This window comes from Panthera onca, chromosome C1 (genome assembly GCF_046562875.1).
Source record: "Panthera onca isolate mPanOnc1 chromosome C1, mPanOnc1 haplotype 2, whole genome shotgun sequence".
Lineage (NCBI taxonomy): Eukaryota > Metazoa > Chordata > Mammalia > Carnivora > Felidae > Panthera > Panthera onca.
The window spans coordinates 125177795-125195687 of record NC_138346.1 but is presented as its reverse complement, the minus strand read 5'-3'; the positions used below and the strand labels follow the sequence as shown (position 1 = coordinate 125195687).

The following is a 17893-nucleotide window of genomic DNA, read 5'->3' as shown; positions in this document are numbered from 1 at the left end:
GTATATCTGTAGGTATAAAATGGGGTGTGACCTAAATATGTGTTCACAAATTACACACTGTGCATTTGGTGTTTATATCTGTACATACACCTATATTTCATACACATATAAAAGTTGTCGATATTGTGTAAGGGAGAGAACAGGACTAGCACTGTGACCTTAGGCAAATCAACCTAAATTTGTTAATTCCTTTTTCTCATCTCTAAAATGGGAAAATGATGCTTGCTTTTCTTTTCTTAATTTTTTTAATGTTTATTTATTTTTGAGAGAGAGAGAGAGAGAAAGACACAACGTGAGGGGGGAAGGGTCAGAGAGAGAGGGAGACACAGAATCCGAAGCAGGCTCCAGGCTCTGAGCTGTCAGCACAGAGGCGGTCATCGAAGTCACAAACCGTGAGATCATGACCTGAGCCGAAGTTGGACACTTAACTGACGGAGCCACCCAGGTGCCCCAATGCTTGCTTTTTCTAACTGCATGATTATCTGAGGATCAAATGGGATCCCAAATGCAGCAAGGAGTCTTGGGCGTACATATTTTGCTGGCTAATGAGCTGTAAATACATATGATGGGTTGGCATCGTCTTTTACAGAGTAATACTGCGTTTCTGTGTCTCCCAGTGATGAGCCGTGATGTCCCCCTCCTCTTGCTTTCTCGTCTACTGACAAACCTTTGGATTCTGTATAATATGCATGGATCAGAGGTCGTGAATTTAATAGAAAGCAGAGGAAAGGACAGAGGAAAGGGAAAGAGTGGGAGAGGCATTTTTATGAGTTTTACAATTTACATAGTGCCGTGTTGTTTTACTATAAAAGAAGTCACCGTTGGCTCAGATGGAAGGAAATGGGCCTTTTTATACATGGTTGAGATGTAAATTGCACTAACATTTTGGAGACCTACTCCTTACATTGGAGATCAGTCTAGCAATCCCATTTTTTTAAAATGTTTATTTATTTTGGAGAGAGAGGGAGAGCGAGTGGGGGAGGGGCAGAGAGAGAGGGAGACAGAATCCGAAGCAGGCTCCAGGCTCTGAGCTGTCAGCACAGAGTGCAACTCAGGGCTCAGACTCACAGACTGCCAGATCATGACCTGAGCTGAAGTCAGACGCTTAGCCAACTGAGCCACCAAGGCTCCCCATAGCGATCCCATTTTGTGATAAATACAAAATTTAAAAATGTAAGCTCATATTTATACCAAGATTTAACAGAAAAAGATAGAAAAGATAGATAACGAATAGCAGTGGTTATCCCTGGCAGGTGGCACTGTCTGGGAGGCGAAGTTTCGCTTTTTACTTTATATTCTTCTGGGTGATTTGAACTTTTGCCTACAGGCATTTTTTGCAAAAAAAAAAAAAAAAAAAAAAAAGAGAGAGAGAGAGAGAGAAATGCAGAGGATAGCTAGATGTGCACACATCAGCCATGCTCCTGTGTTCTTAATCCTTGGCTCCTGTCTGCAGGCAGGCCCAGCGGTCCCTGGAGGGTGCTGACCCTTGCCTGGCAGGCCCTCCTCGTGCTGTGCTGCTTCGCAGTCCATTACCAGCTGCTTAACCAGCAGGTTCCTGGTGGCTGGTCAGCTGGAACTGCTTCCTGACGACAAACAGGAAGGATGAAGCAGCCTGTGAAGCAGCTTCCCTCATTGGCCTCATTGACAGAAAAAAAAAAAATTTAAATCTTACAACATTGAGGAGAACTTCATGCTATTAATAACTCCTCAAGCCTTTTCCTGGAGAGGGGAACGAGCCAGCTTTAGGTTGCCCTGGAGGAACCTTTGCACTTGCCTGCGTTAACAAGCCTTTACAAGCCTCCAGTCCCAGGTCCTGATGACTTGTCCTCCACACTTGCTTACGGCTTTGGCTCTGTAATCTCATGGCAATCCTGACCCCCTCCGTGAAACTGGAGCCTCCTCTACAGCAAAATAAACCTCCCCACCATTCAGGCAGCTTGCCTTCTCTTATGCAGGATGCTGGAAAGAGTTCAGGGAAAAGAGAGATTAAGGCAGGCAAGGAAATAAGGTGAGAGTTCCTGGTAGATGATAGCAAATCCCTGCTCTGACACTTCCTGGCTGTGTGGCTGTAGGGAAATTACTTCACCTCTCTGAACCTAAACTTCCTCATCTGTAAGACAGGGAAAATAAACCTGGTGCCTTATAGGGTTGGAGGCGCTGTGACTTATAAAGGGCTTCGTACTGTCCGTTTGGAAAGAGGAAGGGTCAGTAAGTGTGACCTGTATGGGTCTCATTAGCGCTCACATCCCACAATGGCAGTGGTTCAGAATTTGGGCTCTGTTATTTATTACACGTGTGACTTTGAGCAAACCTCATTGGGCTTCCATTTTCTCCCGGGCAAAATGGATATAAGGATTCCCATCTCATATGGAATCTTGTAAAGATGAGCTGGCATCATGCACACAAAACAGTAAGGTGGCCAGACACAGGCATTCAGGAAATGGGGGCGTTTACAGTTTGCTGATGAAAAATTGGCATATTCCCTGTAAAACATAGGAGTTTTGCAAAACCAGTTCTAAACCCCTGGCTGCCCAGTCCCCAAAGGCTCAGAGAATGAACAGGTTCTAATCCCGTATCTACTCCTGAACTCCTGTCCTGTAAGGTGTTCCGTCTTCATCTCCTTTCTCGCTCTTCCAGCTTCTCCTTGTCTCCCTGCCTAGGCCTCTCATTAGTCCAATTAATAAACTGTTGCTGTCACTTCAGTTCAGCCCCAGGACCAGCGTCCCTTGTGGATGCGCCATTATGCTGGGGAAGTGAATTGTGGGGCACCCTCATTTCCACAGGGGAGTGGAACAAGGACCTGGGGTTGGCAGGAGATGGACCTCCCTGGGCCCCAGTCTCGTAGAACATCAACAGGATAATCAGTGAGAACTTCATTATCCAGAATGAGAGTCTGGCTGTTTGGCACATCACCAGGGTCCCATTTATGGGCTGGAAGGTTCTGGCCTGAGGCCTCTGGCTTTCCACGCACTGGCCTTCAGCTCCCCCTTGAACATGTACACACACACACACACACACACACACACACACACACACACACACAATGCAGGCACGCACACAATTTCCCTGGGCTTTTAGTAAGCTAAAGAGTTTGTGGGTACATTCCAGGCCTGGAAGGCTGGTGAGCCGAGTGAAGCTGATGCTGGAGGGCCCAGAAACGCATGACTGCTCTTGCTGATTGCTGAGAATAACCAAGCCCTGAGGTTCCCAAGAGCCCATTAAACCATCACAAGTGTCTCATCCCTAGTGAGAGCAGTCCCCCACCTCCCGGCCTTGGAAAGATAAAGGACCAGGCCTGGGGAATGGCCCAGCTGGCTGAAAACAAGAAGATGGGACTATTGGGTTAGCTCAGAAGCTCCAGCAGCCCGGGGACAGGTTGGTTTGCTAGGTACACAATGGAGTCCGAATTCACAGCCTCCTCCCTGACATCCTATGGTGTGAAACTGGAGTTTATGCTGAGGACAGGGGAGGGTAGGAGGCATGGTTTGATGGGGAGTTATTTCCCCAGCCAGTTATATCATTCATACCTGTTCAGGCATACATTTAGGGGAAACGGGGTTCCTATCAAAGTCATTGCGCTGACACCTGGCTCTCACCTGCTGCCCTGTCAGCACTTCTATTTGCCACCCAGAATTATGAGCTTCCATGCTGGCCTTAGCCCAAGCTGAACGTGGAGAGGGATACGTTTTCTTTCACTTCTTTGTCTAATTCCCCACAACCACAAAAACACACGTGCTGTGTATAATAGACTTCACGGTAGGTCTCCGAGTGTGGTTCTCAAAATATAGTCCATAGGCCAGCTGCATCATCATCACCTGGGAACTTGTTAGAAATACAGATTCTTCAGCATTACCCCAGGCCTACAGAATTAGAAATTCTGGGAGCCAGCCCAACAATTTGTTTATTAACAAGCCCTTCAAGCGATTCTGATACCTGCTGAAATTTAAGGACCATTACTGTATGTTTGAAGATACCTTGAAAAAAATCACAGTATAGGGAAGGAGACTAAATTCAAACAGAATTGTAAATAGGACTGTTTACAAGCCCATAGGAATATAAAAAGTGTCTTTCATGGAGTTTTGCTTCCCTCTCTGGAGGCCCACATGAAGAGGTTGATTTCTTCCCATATAAAAACAATCCTAAGCATGTGCTCACACACATACCACACACACACACATGCACACACACGCACACACGAGAACCCATTCCCCACCTTTTCTCTACAGAGGCCACAACATTCTTGAATTTTGTGTTTACCATTTACATGCATGCTTTTATTACATATTTACTACATATAATTTTTTGCATATTTTAAACTTTGTGTATTTTGGACACACCAGACATATCTGCTGGCAGTTTGCTTTTTTCATTTGTCATTAAGTTTTGAGATTTATTTTAGGTGCTACTACATCTATTTTTTTGTTGGTGGACTTTTAGATTGATCCAATTTCCTTTTTTTCCCCAAATTTTTATTTGAATTCTAGTTAGTTAAGGGGTGCCTGGGTGGCTCAGTCAACTGAGCATCCGCCTTCAGCTCAGGTCATGATTTCACAGTTTGTGAGAACTGAGCCCTGCATTGGGCTCACTGCTATTGGTGTGGAGCTTGCTTCAGATCCTCTGTCCCCCTCTCTCTTTCCCCCTCCCCCCACTCTCTCTCTCTCAAAAATAGACATTAAAAACTAAATTATAGTTAGTTAACATTCAACTTTCAACTATTATAACTAATCCTGCAATTAACACTCAAGTATGTCGATGTATAAGAGTTTCTCTAGGATAGCAATCCCTATCAAAATAACACCAGCATTCTTCACAGAGCTAGGACAAACAATCCTAAAATTTGTATGGAACCAGAAAAGACCCTGAATAGCCAAAGAAATCTTGAAAAAGAAAACTGAAGCCGGAGGCATCACACTCCCGGACATCAAGACGTAATACAAAGCTGTAATCATCAAGACAGTATGGTACTGGCACAAAAACAGAGACTCAGATCAATGGAACAGAATAGAGAACCCAGAAATGGTCCCACAAACGTATGGCCAACTAATCTTTGACAAAGCAGGAAAGAATGTCCAATGGAATAAAGACAGTCTCTTCAGCAAGTGGTGCTGGGAAAACTGGAGAGCAACATGCAGAAGAATGAACCTGGACCACTTTCTTACATCATACACAAAAATAAACTCAAAATGGATGTAAGACCTAAACGTAAGACAGGAAGCCATCAAAATCCTCCAGGAGAAAGCAAACAAAACCACTTTGACCACTTTGACCACAGCAACTTCTTACTCAACACATCTCCGGAGGAAAGGGAAACAAAAGCAAAAATGAACTACTGGGACCTCACCAAAATAAAAAGCTTCTGCACAGTGAAGAAAACAATCAGCAAAACTAAAAGGCAACCAACAGAATGGGAGAAGATATTTGCAAATGTCATATCAGATAAAGGGTTAGTATCCAAAATCTATACAGAACTTATCAAACTCAATACCCAAAAACAAATAATCCAGTGAGGAAATGGGCAAAAGACATGAATAAACACTTCTCCAAAGAAGACAGCCAGATGGTGAACACATGAAAAAATGCTCAACATCACTCATCATCAGGGAAATACAAATCAAAACCACATGGAGATACCACCTCACACCAGTCGGAATGGCTAACATTAACAACTCAGGCAACAACCTATGTTGGCGAGGATGTGGAGAAAGAGGATCTTTTTTGCACTGTTGGTGGGAATGAAAACTGGTGCAGTCACTCTGGAAAACAGTATGGAGGTTCCTCAAAAAACTCAAAATAGAACTACCCTATGACCCAGCAAATGCGCTACTAGGTATTTATCCAAGGGATACAGGTGTGCTGTTTCGAAGGGACGCATGCACCCCCATGTTTATAGCAGCACTATCGACAATAGCCAAAGTATGGAAAGAGCCCAAATGTCCGTCGACAGATGAATGGATAAAGCTGTGGTGTATATATACAATGGAGTGTTACTCAACAATCAAAAAGAATGAAATCTTGCCATTTCCAACTACATGGATGGAACTGGAGGGTATTATGCTAAGTGAAATTAGAGAAAGACAAATATCATATGACTTTACTCATATGAGGAATTTAAGATACTAAACATATGAGCATAAGGGAAGGGAAGCAAAAAAGTATAAAAACAAGGAGGGAGACAAAACATAAGAGACTCTTAAATATAGAGAACAAACAGAGGGTTGCTGGAGGGGTTGTGGGAGGGGGGATGGGCTAAATGGGTAAGGGACATTAAGGAATCTACTCCTGAAATCATTGTTGTACTATATGCTAACTAACTTGGATGTAAACTAAATAATAAATAAATTAAAAAAGAGTTTCTCTAGGGTATATACCTATGAATGGAATTACTGGATTATAGTAGTGTGAATCTTCAACTTTGCTAGATCCAAGTTATTCTTTGAAGTGGTTATATTAATTTATGCTGCTGCAATAATAAGGTATAAGAGTTCCTGTTGCTCATGGCCAACATTTGGTATTGTTAGACTTTAATATTTATGTTACATTTGTCAATTTTTAGATGTGAATGGTATTTTTTGGGGGGTAGTTTTAATTTGCATTCATCTGATTAATATTAAAGTTGAATATTTTTTATAATGTTTATTTGGCCATTTGGTTAATTCTGTGATTTCATGTTTATTTCTTTCCCTTGTTTTTCTATTGGGTTGTTTATCTTTTCTCTAGTGAAGTGAGGATTTTTTTTTAATGTTTATTTATTTTTAAGATAGAGCACGAGCAGGGAGAGGGAGAGAGGGAGGGAGAGAAGCCCAAGCAGACTCCATGCTTTTGTCAGTACAGAGCCTAATACGGGGCTCGATCTCAGATCTTACAAACTGTGAGATCACAACCTGAGCCGAAATCAAGAGCTGGATGCTTAACTGACTGAGCCACTCAGGAGCCCTGAGGAATTTTTTACATACTCTGGGTAGGCATTATAAATTTCTTCTTTCATTCGTAGCTACTATTTTCACATTATTTATGGTGTTTTGTGGTTTGGATGTTTTTCATTTTAATATAGTCAGATTTATCGACATTTTTCCATCTAGTTGGTGCTCTTTGAGTCATGGTTACAAAAGATTTCTGTGTCAGTGAAGGCTGAGATGCCATAACAAAGAGACCCCAAAATGCTGTGCATTAAAGAACAGATACATTTATTCTCTCACAAAACAGTCCCGAAGATTGCTGAGGTGGCTTTGCTGAACAGAGACATTCAGGGACCCGGGTTCATGCCATCTGGTGAGTCTGCCATCCCCTTGGGCATATCACCATGGTTATAATCAAAGTTGAATTGCTGCCATATTCAAATTCCAACCAGCAGGAAAAGGAAGGAGGGCGTGGTGGAGGCATACCAATGTCAAGTTCCAGAGCTGTAATTGGCAGTCAGCATTTCTGCTTATATCCCATTGTAAGAAATTGATTTCATTATGAGACCTATCTGCAATGTGATTATTATGGAAGAATAGGAGAGTAGATTTGGTGAGCAAAGAGTAGTTTCTGTCTACCTTCTCTACCCAAGGTCTTTATTCCATTAGGGTTTTATGTTTGTTATAATGTGAGCTAGGGATCTCTTTTATTTTATTTTTTTACATTCCAGCATATTTGTTGTTTGTATTGTGACCTGTGTCTTATATCAATCTCCCTGTGGGCGTGACTTGATTTCTGGACTCTGTATTCTGTTCTTGTTGTTTATCCCTATACCTCTTCCCCACTTTCTTAATCACTAGAGTAGTATTTTATAAGTCTTATTGTTTGGAAGAATCAGCTCCTTGACTTAGCTGTTTTTTTTTTTGTTTTTTTTTTAATTTTTTTTTAACATTTATTTATTTTTGAGACAGAGAGAGACAGAGCATGAACAGGGGAGGGGCAGAGAGAGAGGGAGACACAGAATCTGAAACAGGCTCCAGGCTCTGAGCGGTCAGCACAGAGCCTGATGCGGGGCTCGAACTCACAGACCGTGAGATCATGACCTGAGCCGAAGTCGGACACTTAACCGACCGAGCCACCCAGGCGCCCCCTAGCTGTTTTTTTTATAAAGATAGTCTTGGTTCTTCTTGGACCTTTGCTCTTTATAATTTTAGAATCAAGTTGTCGAGTTTCATAAAATTCTTTCTTGGAATTGTGCTGCACTTATGGATTCATTTTGGCAGATTTGTCAGTCTTAACCTTTCTATGACACACTATAACATATGTAAAAGTGTAAAAAAATAGAAATCTACATTTTGGTTGTCAAGCAAAACCGATGTAACCACCTTCCAGGTCAAGAAACAGAATATTGCTGGAACTCCAGAAGTTCCCTGTATGTTGCTTACCAATCACAATCATTCTCCTCCTGCATTAGAGGTCACCACTCTTAGCTTTTCTAGGAATAATTACCTTTTCTTTATAGTTTACTGTCTGTGTATGCATCTCTCAATAACATTTCCTTTGTAAGCTTTATATGAAAAAAGTAATTTGGATCATTGGCTCAATATTATGTTTGGGTTGTTTCCAGTGTTGAGCAATTATAATAAGGCTGCCATCTACATTTTGGTGCATGTGCCCAGGTACATAAGCATGCCTATCTCTAAAGTGTATACCTAAATGTGGAATTGCTGCCTTATGATACATGTACATTTTCAGCTTTATTAGATAATCCCATGCTGTTTTCCGAAGTGATTGTGCTAATTCCCATTCCCATTAGCCTTTGATGAGACACCTCATTGCTCTATTTTCTTTTCTGCTTTTTTTTTTAAAATTTAAATGTTTATTTATTTATTGTTGAGAGAGTGAGAGAGAGAGCGAGCAAGCGAGTGCAAGTGGGGGAAGGGAAGTAAGAGGGGTACAGAGGATCCCAAGTGGGCTCTGCTGACAGCAGTGAGCTAGATGTGGGGCTCAAACTTGCGAACCACAAGATCATGACCTGAACCAAAGTCGGTTGCTCAACCAACTGAGCCACCCAGGCTCCTGTCATTGCTCCATTTTCTTACCAACACTTGGGATTGTCAGGTTTTATCATTTTCATCAGTCTGATAAGTGTAATGCTATTTCATTGTGGTTTTAATATTCCACTTCCCTGACACATAAAGAGCTCAGACAGTATTTCACGTGCTTTTTGGCTATTTGTTTGTTTGTTTGTTTGTTTTTGAAGTGCACCTTAAAATTTTACGCCCATTTTTCTTTTGGATTGTTTGCCTTATCTCAGTTATTTTTGCAAATTCAGGATAGTTTGTTGGTTATGTATGTTGTAAATATCTTTTTTATGTATGTTTTGTGAAGTTTATTTTGATGTATTCATATTTATCATTGTTTTCTTTTATGGTGAATGATTTTTGTTTGTTTGTTTTAAGATATCCTTCCCTATTCCAAAATGAAAAAGATAGTCTTTACTGTTCTCTTCTGAAAGCTTCATGGTTTTACTTTTCATTATTAGGCCTTGAATTGATTTTTGTACATGGTGTGAGAAGGAATCCAGTTTCATTTTTTTTCCTGTATGATTATCTAATGACCTCCATTCCATTTATTAAAAAGTCTATCCTTTCTCCAATGATTTGAAGTTCTACCTGGGTCAAAAAATCAAATGTATGGCTAAGTCTCTGAAATGTACCAAAAATCTACGTAAATTTCCCTGTGGCAGTACTACATACTACCATTATAGTTTTATTTTATTTTCATTAACTTTTTTTAATGTTTATTTATTTATTTATTTATTTATTTTTTATTTATTTTTTATTTTTTTTTATGTTTATTTATTTTTTAAAGAGAGAGACAGAGTATGAGCAGGGGAAGGACAGAGAGAGAGGGAGACACAGAATCTGAAGCAGGGTCCAGGCCCCCAGCTGTCAGCACAGAGCCTGACATGGGGCTCGAACCCACGAACCATAAGATCATGACCTGAGCCAAAGTCGGACACTTAACTGACTGGGGCACCCAGGTGTCCCCTAATCACTATAGTTTTAATGCTTATCTTCTTTCTTTCTTTCTTTCTTTCTTTCTTTCTTTCTTTCTTTCTCTTTCTTTCTTTCTTTCTTTCTTTCTTTCTTTCTTTCTTACATTTATTTATTTTTTTAGTAATCTCTACACCCAACGTGGGACTCAAACGCATCACCCCCAGGTAAAGAGTTGCACTTTCTTCTGACTGAGACAGCCAGGTGGCCCCTTAACATCTAACTTGATATCTGGTAAAGCAAATTTTTCTACATTTCCTACTGGTATTTTTCCCTTGAAATACCATGTACATTTGGGATTTTTACTAGGATTGCATTAAGTCTACAATCAATCTGGGAGAATTGATATCTTTATGACAATGACTTTTCCAATCTAAAAGCAGAGTATAACTCTCCAGCTACTTAGGCATTTTAAGAAATACTTTTCAATAATGTTTTTTTTTTTTTTTAAATGCTTATTTATTTATTTTTGAGAGAGAGAGAAGGAGGGGAGGGGCAGCGGGAGAAAAAGAGACAGAATCTTAAGCACTGTCAGCACAGGGCCCGACACGCTTGAACTCACAAACCATGAGATCATGACCTGAGCCAAAATCAAGAATTGGGTGCTTAATCGACTGAGCCACCCAAGAGCCCCTCAATAATGTTGTATTATGTTCTCCATACGCGTTTTCTCTTGCACTTCTTTGTTTGATCGCGGTATCTTTTAGTTCTATCCTAGATGTCTTGTAATTTTTATTGCTATTGCACATGCTGTCTTTTAAAAACTATATTTTATAATTGCTGATTTATTACATTAACAATTGATTTTAGTTTGTGGATCCTGTAGTCAGAGATTTGTTAAGTCTTTTTAATAATTCCAGTAGTTTACTTGAAGATTCTTTTGGATACTTTTCTTCAATCATATCCTGTATGAGTAAGGGTAGTTTTGTATCTTCTCTTAAAATCCTTAAACCTTTGATAACTTTGCTTGTACTGGTTAGGACCTCCTTCTGCACTCGTTACAACCTCTAGTACTCTGTTGTATGGAAGCAGTAATAGACATCTTTGTCTTTAACCTAAATGTAAAATGAGAATTTTAAGAAATATTTAATTAGTGGGGTGCCTGGGTGGTTCAGTCAGTTAAGTGTCTGGCTCTTGATTTTGGCTCAGGTCATGATCTCATGGTTCATGAGAAGGAGCCTTGTGTGGAGCTCGTGAAGCCTGCTTGGGATTCTGTCTTTCTGCCCCTCCTTGGCTTGTGTGTGCATGTGTGCATACTCTCTCTCAAAATAAATAAACAAACATTTAAAAAATATTTAATTAGCTTAAAAAGATTTTTTTAATGTTTACTTATTTTTGAGAGAGAGAGAGAGAGAGAGAGCAAGGGAGGGACAGAGAGAGAGGGGTCAGAGGATCTCAAGCGAGCTCTGCACTGACAGCAGAGAGCCCAGTGTGGGGCTGGAACCCATAAACTGTGAGATCATGACCTGATCTGAAGTTTGTTGCTCAATGGACTGAGATACAGCTACCTAGGTACCCCTAATTATCTTTTTTAAAAGTAGACTACACACCCAGCATGGAGCCCAACATGGGGCTTGAACTCATGACTCATGATCAAGACCTGAGCAGAGATCTAGAGTCAGATGCTTAACCGACCAAACCACCCAAGTGTCCCAGTATAATGAATATTTTTAATGTTTATATTATATTGCATTTTTTTAATATTGCATTTTTTAAAAGTTTATTTATTTATTTTGAGAGAGCCCAATGCCAGGCTCAAAGTCATGAACTATGAGATCATGACCTGAGCCCAAATCAAGAGTTGGTCACTCAACTGACTGAGCCTTATTATATTTCATTTTTAAAGAGCTTTTTAAAATGTATTCTCTACACCTAACGTGGGGCTCAAACTCATAACCCTGAAATCAAGAATTGAACACTCTATCGACTGAGTCAGCCAGGCACCCCTAGGATATTGTATTTTGTATTTTTTAAATAAAGTTTATTTATTTATTTTGAGAGAGAGAGAGAGAGAGAGAGAGAGAGAGAATCCCAAGCAGGGGGATTCTCACACCATCAGCATGGAGCCCGATGTGGGGTTTGAACTCCGGAACTGTGAGATCATGACCTGAACTGAAACTGAGTCAGACACTTAACTGATTGAGCCACCCAGTACCCCAATTATATTTTATTTTTAATGTTAATATTAAATATGATGTTTGCTGCAGGTTTTGGTAAATATCTTTTATCAGCTTAAGGAAGTTCATTGTGTCTCAAGTTGGCAAAGAGTATTTATAACATGTCTGTAATATGTCTGGAATATTATGTCTAACACACATATATGATATATGATATATCTCATATAGTAGGTATTTACATATATCTTATGGCATATGTGATCTATATTATATATCATATAGTGTATATATGTGTTAAAGAAGAAAAACCATACAGGTATTTTAGTAAATGAAAAAATATATGATATACATTATATTTATAATATATATGTAATACATATAACATGTATATACATACATACTATATCTGATAATGTAGTAAGTTGCTGGCACTCTGATTTACTTATTAAGGAGTACATTCATGCTGTTTGCTGTGCAGATGGTTTTGAGGGGAATAAGGTTGGAAAAAAGAGTTCGGTTAGGAGGCTACTGAAGTGGCATAGGTCAGACATGCTTGTGCCTTGAGCTGGTGTGGCGGTAACAGAGATGGAGAGAAGCAGTCAGGTTTTTTTTCTTCCAAGATTTTATTTAAATTCAAGTTAGTTAAGAGGTGCCTGGGTGGCTCAGTCGGTTAAGCGTCTGACTTCGTCTCAGGTCATGATCTTGTGGTTCATGAGTTTGAGCCCCACGTTGGGCTCTGCTGACAGCTCAGAGCCTGGAGCCTACTTTGGATTCTGTGTCTTCCTCTCTCTGCCCTTCCCCCACTCACACCGTCTCTCTCTCTCTCAAAAATAAACAAACATTAAAACATTTTTTAAAAAGTTCAAGTTAGTTAACATATAATGTAGTATTGGTTTCAGGAATAGAATTTAGTTATTCATCACTTACATATAACACACAGTGTTCATCAGAACAAGTGCCCTCATTAATGCCCATCACCCATTTAACTCATCCCCCCCACCTCCCCTCCAGCATCCCTCGATTAGTTCTCTATAGTTAAGAGTCTTTTATGGTTTGTCTCCCTCTTTGTTTTTATCTTACTTTATTTTTCCTTCCCTTCCCCTATGTTCATCTGTCTCGTTTCTTATATTCTATATATGGTATTTTTCTTTCTCTGACTTATTTCACTTAGCATAATACCCTATAGTTCCATCCATGTCATTGCAAATGATAAGATTCATTCTTCGTGAAGGCTGAGTAATACTCCATTGTGTATATATACCACATCTTCTTTACCCATTCATCAGTGGATGGACATTTGGACTCTTCCCATAACTTGTCTATTGTTGATAGTGCTGCTCTAAACATAGGAATGCATGCACTCCTTTGAATCTGTATTGTTGCATCCTTTGTATCAATACTTAGTGGTGCAATTGCTGGGTTGTAGAGTAGTTTTATTTTTAGTTTATTCAGGAATCTCCATACAGTTTTCCAGAGTGGCTATACCAGTTGGCATTCCCACCAACAGTGTAAGAGGATTCCCCTTTCCTCACATCCTCAACAGCGTCTGTTGTTTCCTGAGTTATTAATTTTAGCCATCCTGACAAATGTCAGGTGGTATCTTATTGTGGTTTTGATTTGTATTTCCCTGATGATGAGTGATGTTGAACATTTTTTCATGTGTCTGTTAACCATTTGCATGTCTTCTCTGGAGAAATGTTTGTTAATGTCTTCTGCCCATTTTTTTTTTTTTTCTTTTTGAGAGAGAGAGAGAGAGAGATAGAGAGTGAGCAAGTGGGGGAGGGGCAGAGAGAGAGGAAGACAGAGGATCTGAAGCGAGCTCTGCATGGACAGCAGAGAGCCCAATGTTGAACTTGAACTCACGAACCATGAGACTGTGACCTGAGCTGAAGGCAGACGCTTAACCAACTGAGTCACCCAGGTGCCCCATCTTCTGCCCATTTCTTAATAGGATTATTCATTTTTTTGGGTGTTGAGTTTGATAAGTTCTTTATAGATTTTGGATACTAGCCCTTTATCCAATGTGTCATTTGCAAATATCTTCGTCCATTCCATAGGTTGCCTTTTAGTTTTGTTGATTGTTTCCTTTACTGCACAGAAATTCCAATAGTTCACTTTTGCTTTTGTTTCCCTTGTCTCCAGAGGCATGTCTAGTAAGAAGTTACTACAGTTGAGGTCAAAGAGGTTGCTGCCTGTGTTCTCCTCTAGGATTCTGATGTTTTCCTGTCTCACATTTAGGTCTTTCATCTGTTTTGAATTTATTTTTGTATATGGTGTAAGAAAGTGGTCCAGTTTCATTCTTCTGCATGTCGCAGTCCAGTTTTCCCAACACCATTGTTGAAGAGACTGTCTTTTTTCCATTGGATATTCTTTCCTAAGAAGCAGTCAGTTTTAAGGTATATTTTAGATTTGCTGATGGACTGGATATGGGGTAAGAGTTGGGAGCAGATGGACAATAAAGGGAAAGGGAAGACTCAAAGAGAAGTCTTAAATTTCTGGTTTTAGATTAAAAAAAAATTGTGGTAAAATATACATAACATAAAATTGACCATTTCAACCATTTTTAAGTCACAGTTCAGTGTCATTAAGTACATTTGTGTTGTTTTGGGACTATCAGCACTACCCATCTCCAGAAGTTTTTCATCATCCCAACTGAAACTTAGTATCTATTAAACAAGAACTCCCTATCTCCTCCTCCCCCCTAGCCTCTGACAACCACCATTTTATTTTCTGTCCCTATGAATTTGACTACTTTAGGTACCTCATGTAAATGGAATTAATGATATTTATTTTTTTTTGTGACTGGTTTTTATTTCACTTAGTATGTCTTCAAGTTTCATCCATGTTGTAGCATGTGTCAGAATTCCCTTCCTTTTCAAGGCTGAATAATATTGCATTGAGTGTATATAATACATTTACTTTATCCATTCATCTGTTGATGGTCACTTGGGTTGCTTCCACCTTTTGGTTACTGTGAATAATGCTGCTATGACCATGGGTGTGCAAATATGTCTTCAAGTCCTTGCTTTTTTTGTTTTTTAAAGAATCATCTTTTTTCTTTTAAAAATACTTATTTATTTATTTATTAAAAAAATTTCTTTTAAATGTTTATTTATTTTTGAGAGACAGAGAGAGACAGAGCATGAGGGGGGGAGGGACAAAGGAAGAGGGAGACACAGAATCCGAAGCAGGCTCCAAGCTCTTAGCTGTTGGCACAGAGCCTGACGCACGGCTCGAACTCCCAAGCCGTGAGATCATGACCTGAGCCGAAGTCAGATGCTTAATTGACTGAGCCACCCAGGCACCCAGAAAAATATTTATTTATTTTTGAGACAGAGAGAGAGAGAGAGAGAGAGCAGGGAAGGGGCAGAGAGAGAGGGAGACAGAGAATTCCAAGCGGACTCCAAGCTGTTAGCACAGAGCCCATCACGGGGCTTGAACCCATGAATTGCAAGATCATTACCTGAGCTAAAATCAAAAGTCAGATGCTTAACCGACTGAGCCACCCAAGTGCCCCTATTGTTTATATTTTTGAGGAAATGCCATACCATTTTCCATAGTAGCTGCACCATTTTATATTCCCACCAACAGTGCACAAGAGTTCCAATTTCATATCACTCTTTATTTATTTTATTTTACTTTATTTTATTTTACTTTATTTTATTTTATTTTATTTTATTTTATTTTATTTTATTTTATGTTATTTTATGTTATTTTATGTTATTTATGTTATTTTATGTTATTTATTTTATTTATTATTTACTCTATAATAGCCATCCTGATGGGTATGAGATGGTATCTCACTGTGTTTTGATTTGCATTTCCTTAATGATTAGGAATGTTGAGCATTTTTTCATGTGCTTATTGACCATTGTATATCTTCTTTAAAAAAATTTTTTTTTTAATGTTTATTTTATTTTTGAGAGAGACAGAGCGTGAGTGTGGGAGGGGCAGAGAGAAAGGGAGACACAGAATCTGAAGCAGGCTCCAGGCTCTCAGCTGTCAGCACAGAGTCCGGACACGGAGCTCAAACCCACGAACTGGTGAGATTATGACCTGAGCTGAAGTTGGATGCACAACCGACTGAGCCACCCAGGTGCTCTGTATATCTTCTTTGGAGAAGTATCTAAGTCCTTTGCCCATTTTTCAAAAAAAATTTTTTTTGCATTATTGCATTGCAGGAGTTCTTTATACATTCTGGATATTAACCCTTTATGAGATACATGATTTACAAATACTTTCTCCCATTCCAAACATTGTCTTTTCACTCTGTTGCTAGGATCCTTTGCTACACAAAAGTTTTTAATGTTGATGAAGCTCAATTTATCTGTTTTTTTCTGGCTTTATATTTTGCATCAATGAGTAATCATTATTATTTCTTCTTTGCTTTTGCAGGAAAAGGAGATAGAGGAAGGAAGAGATGGAAGGAGACAAATGCATTCTAAATAGATTTGTGCTTATTCAGTAAGAGAAGCAGTGAAGTTTTTTATTTCACTTTTTAAAAATTAAGCTTTTAATTTTAATCCCAGTATATTTAACGTACAACGTAATGTTAGTTTTAGGCGTACAATGTAATGATTCAATACTTCCAAGCAACACCCGGTGCTCATCACAGCAAATGCACTCCTTAATCTGCATCATGTATTTAACCCATTCCCCTCCCCCCTCTCCTCTGGTAACCATCAGTTTGTTCTCTGTAGTTAAGAGTCTGCTTCTTGGTTTGCCTTTCTCTCTTTTTTTTTCATTTGCTCATTTGTTTTGTTTCTTAAATTCCACATTTGAATGAAATCATATGGTATTTGTCTTTCTCTGACTTACTTTGCTTAGCATTATACTCTCCAGCTCCATCCATGTTGTTGCAAATGGCAAGATTTCATTCTTTTTTATGGATGAATAACATTATATATGTATATATATGTGTGTGTGTATCATATGACAATATCACATCATATTTTATTCATCCAGTCATCTCCAGATGGACACTTGGGCTGCTTCCATAATTTGGCTATTGTAGATAATGAGAAGTAGTGAAGTTAACAATAATTTATTCAGTAACAAATATTCATTTACAATCTCTTATATTCCTGACACTGCACTTAGCACCAGGGAGATAAAATGAGTATGGGGATTTCTTACTTAGCGGGAGGACAACCAGAAAAAGTTATTTTCAGCACAATAGGATGTAATTAATATATATGAATATATAGAGGAATGCCATGGACTGTGGTTGAAAAATGGAAGTGGAAACCACTAAATGTCTAGAATAGTCAGAGAAATCTTTAAAGAGGGAGAACATAGAAGGAGAGTAAGAAATGTCTGGCCAGAGAAAGTGGGAAAGGACAACCTGTAGAAGGAACAGCATGTACAAGTAAGTATAGACATGCGTGGCCCAATTTATGAAAGGAAAATAATTTCCTGTGGCTGGAATATGGAGAAGATGGTGAGGAGGTAATGGGAAATGTGGGAGGTAGTTAGTCTGGGCCCTAACTGTGGAATCTTCAATGGTAGAAACAAGAATTTGGAATTCAATATTACAGTCAATGGGAAGTCATTAATTAAAAAAAATATTTTTTCCTGTTTTCTGAAATAATCCATTTTCATTATAAAACATTGGGGGGAAATATCAAAAACAAAATAAAAACCACTGGGAACATAAAAAAATTTTTTTTAAGATTTTATTTTTAAGTAATCTCTATACCCAATGTGAGGCTTGAACTCACAACCCCAAGATCAGGAGTCACATGCTTTACTGAGCCAGCCAGGCTCAAATGTTTCTATGTAGGGAGAAGCTAACAACATACCTATATCAGTATTCTTTGG

At 39.2% G+C, this 17893-nt stretch overlaps 1 protein-coding gene across 3 annotated transcripts in view; it reads left to right on the top strand.

Moving 5' to 3' along the window:
- LRIG2 (leucine rich repeats and immunoglobulin like domains 2) overlaps positions 1 to 17893 on the top strand; it is a 164329-nt gene that overhangs the window by 79622 nt on the left and 66814 nt on the right. For 2 of the 3 annotated variants that reach the window (XM_078451543.2, XM_078451544.2), the window contains exon 4: positions 16469 to 16537. In XM_078451543.2, the coding sequence (XP_078307669.1) occupies positions 16494 to 16537 (44 nt within the window). In that variant the 5' untranslated portion in view covers positions 16469 to 16493. Of the gene's footprint in view, positions 1 to 15903; positions 16170 to 16468; positions 16538 to 17893 lie in introns of those variants that run through there. The other variant, XM_078451545.2, reaches the window with a different exon arrangement.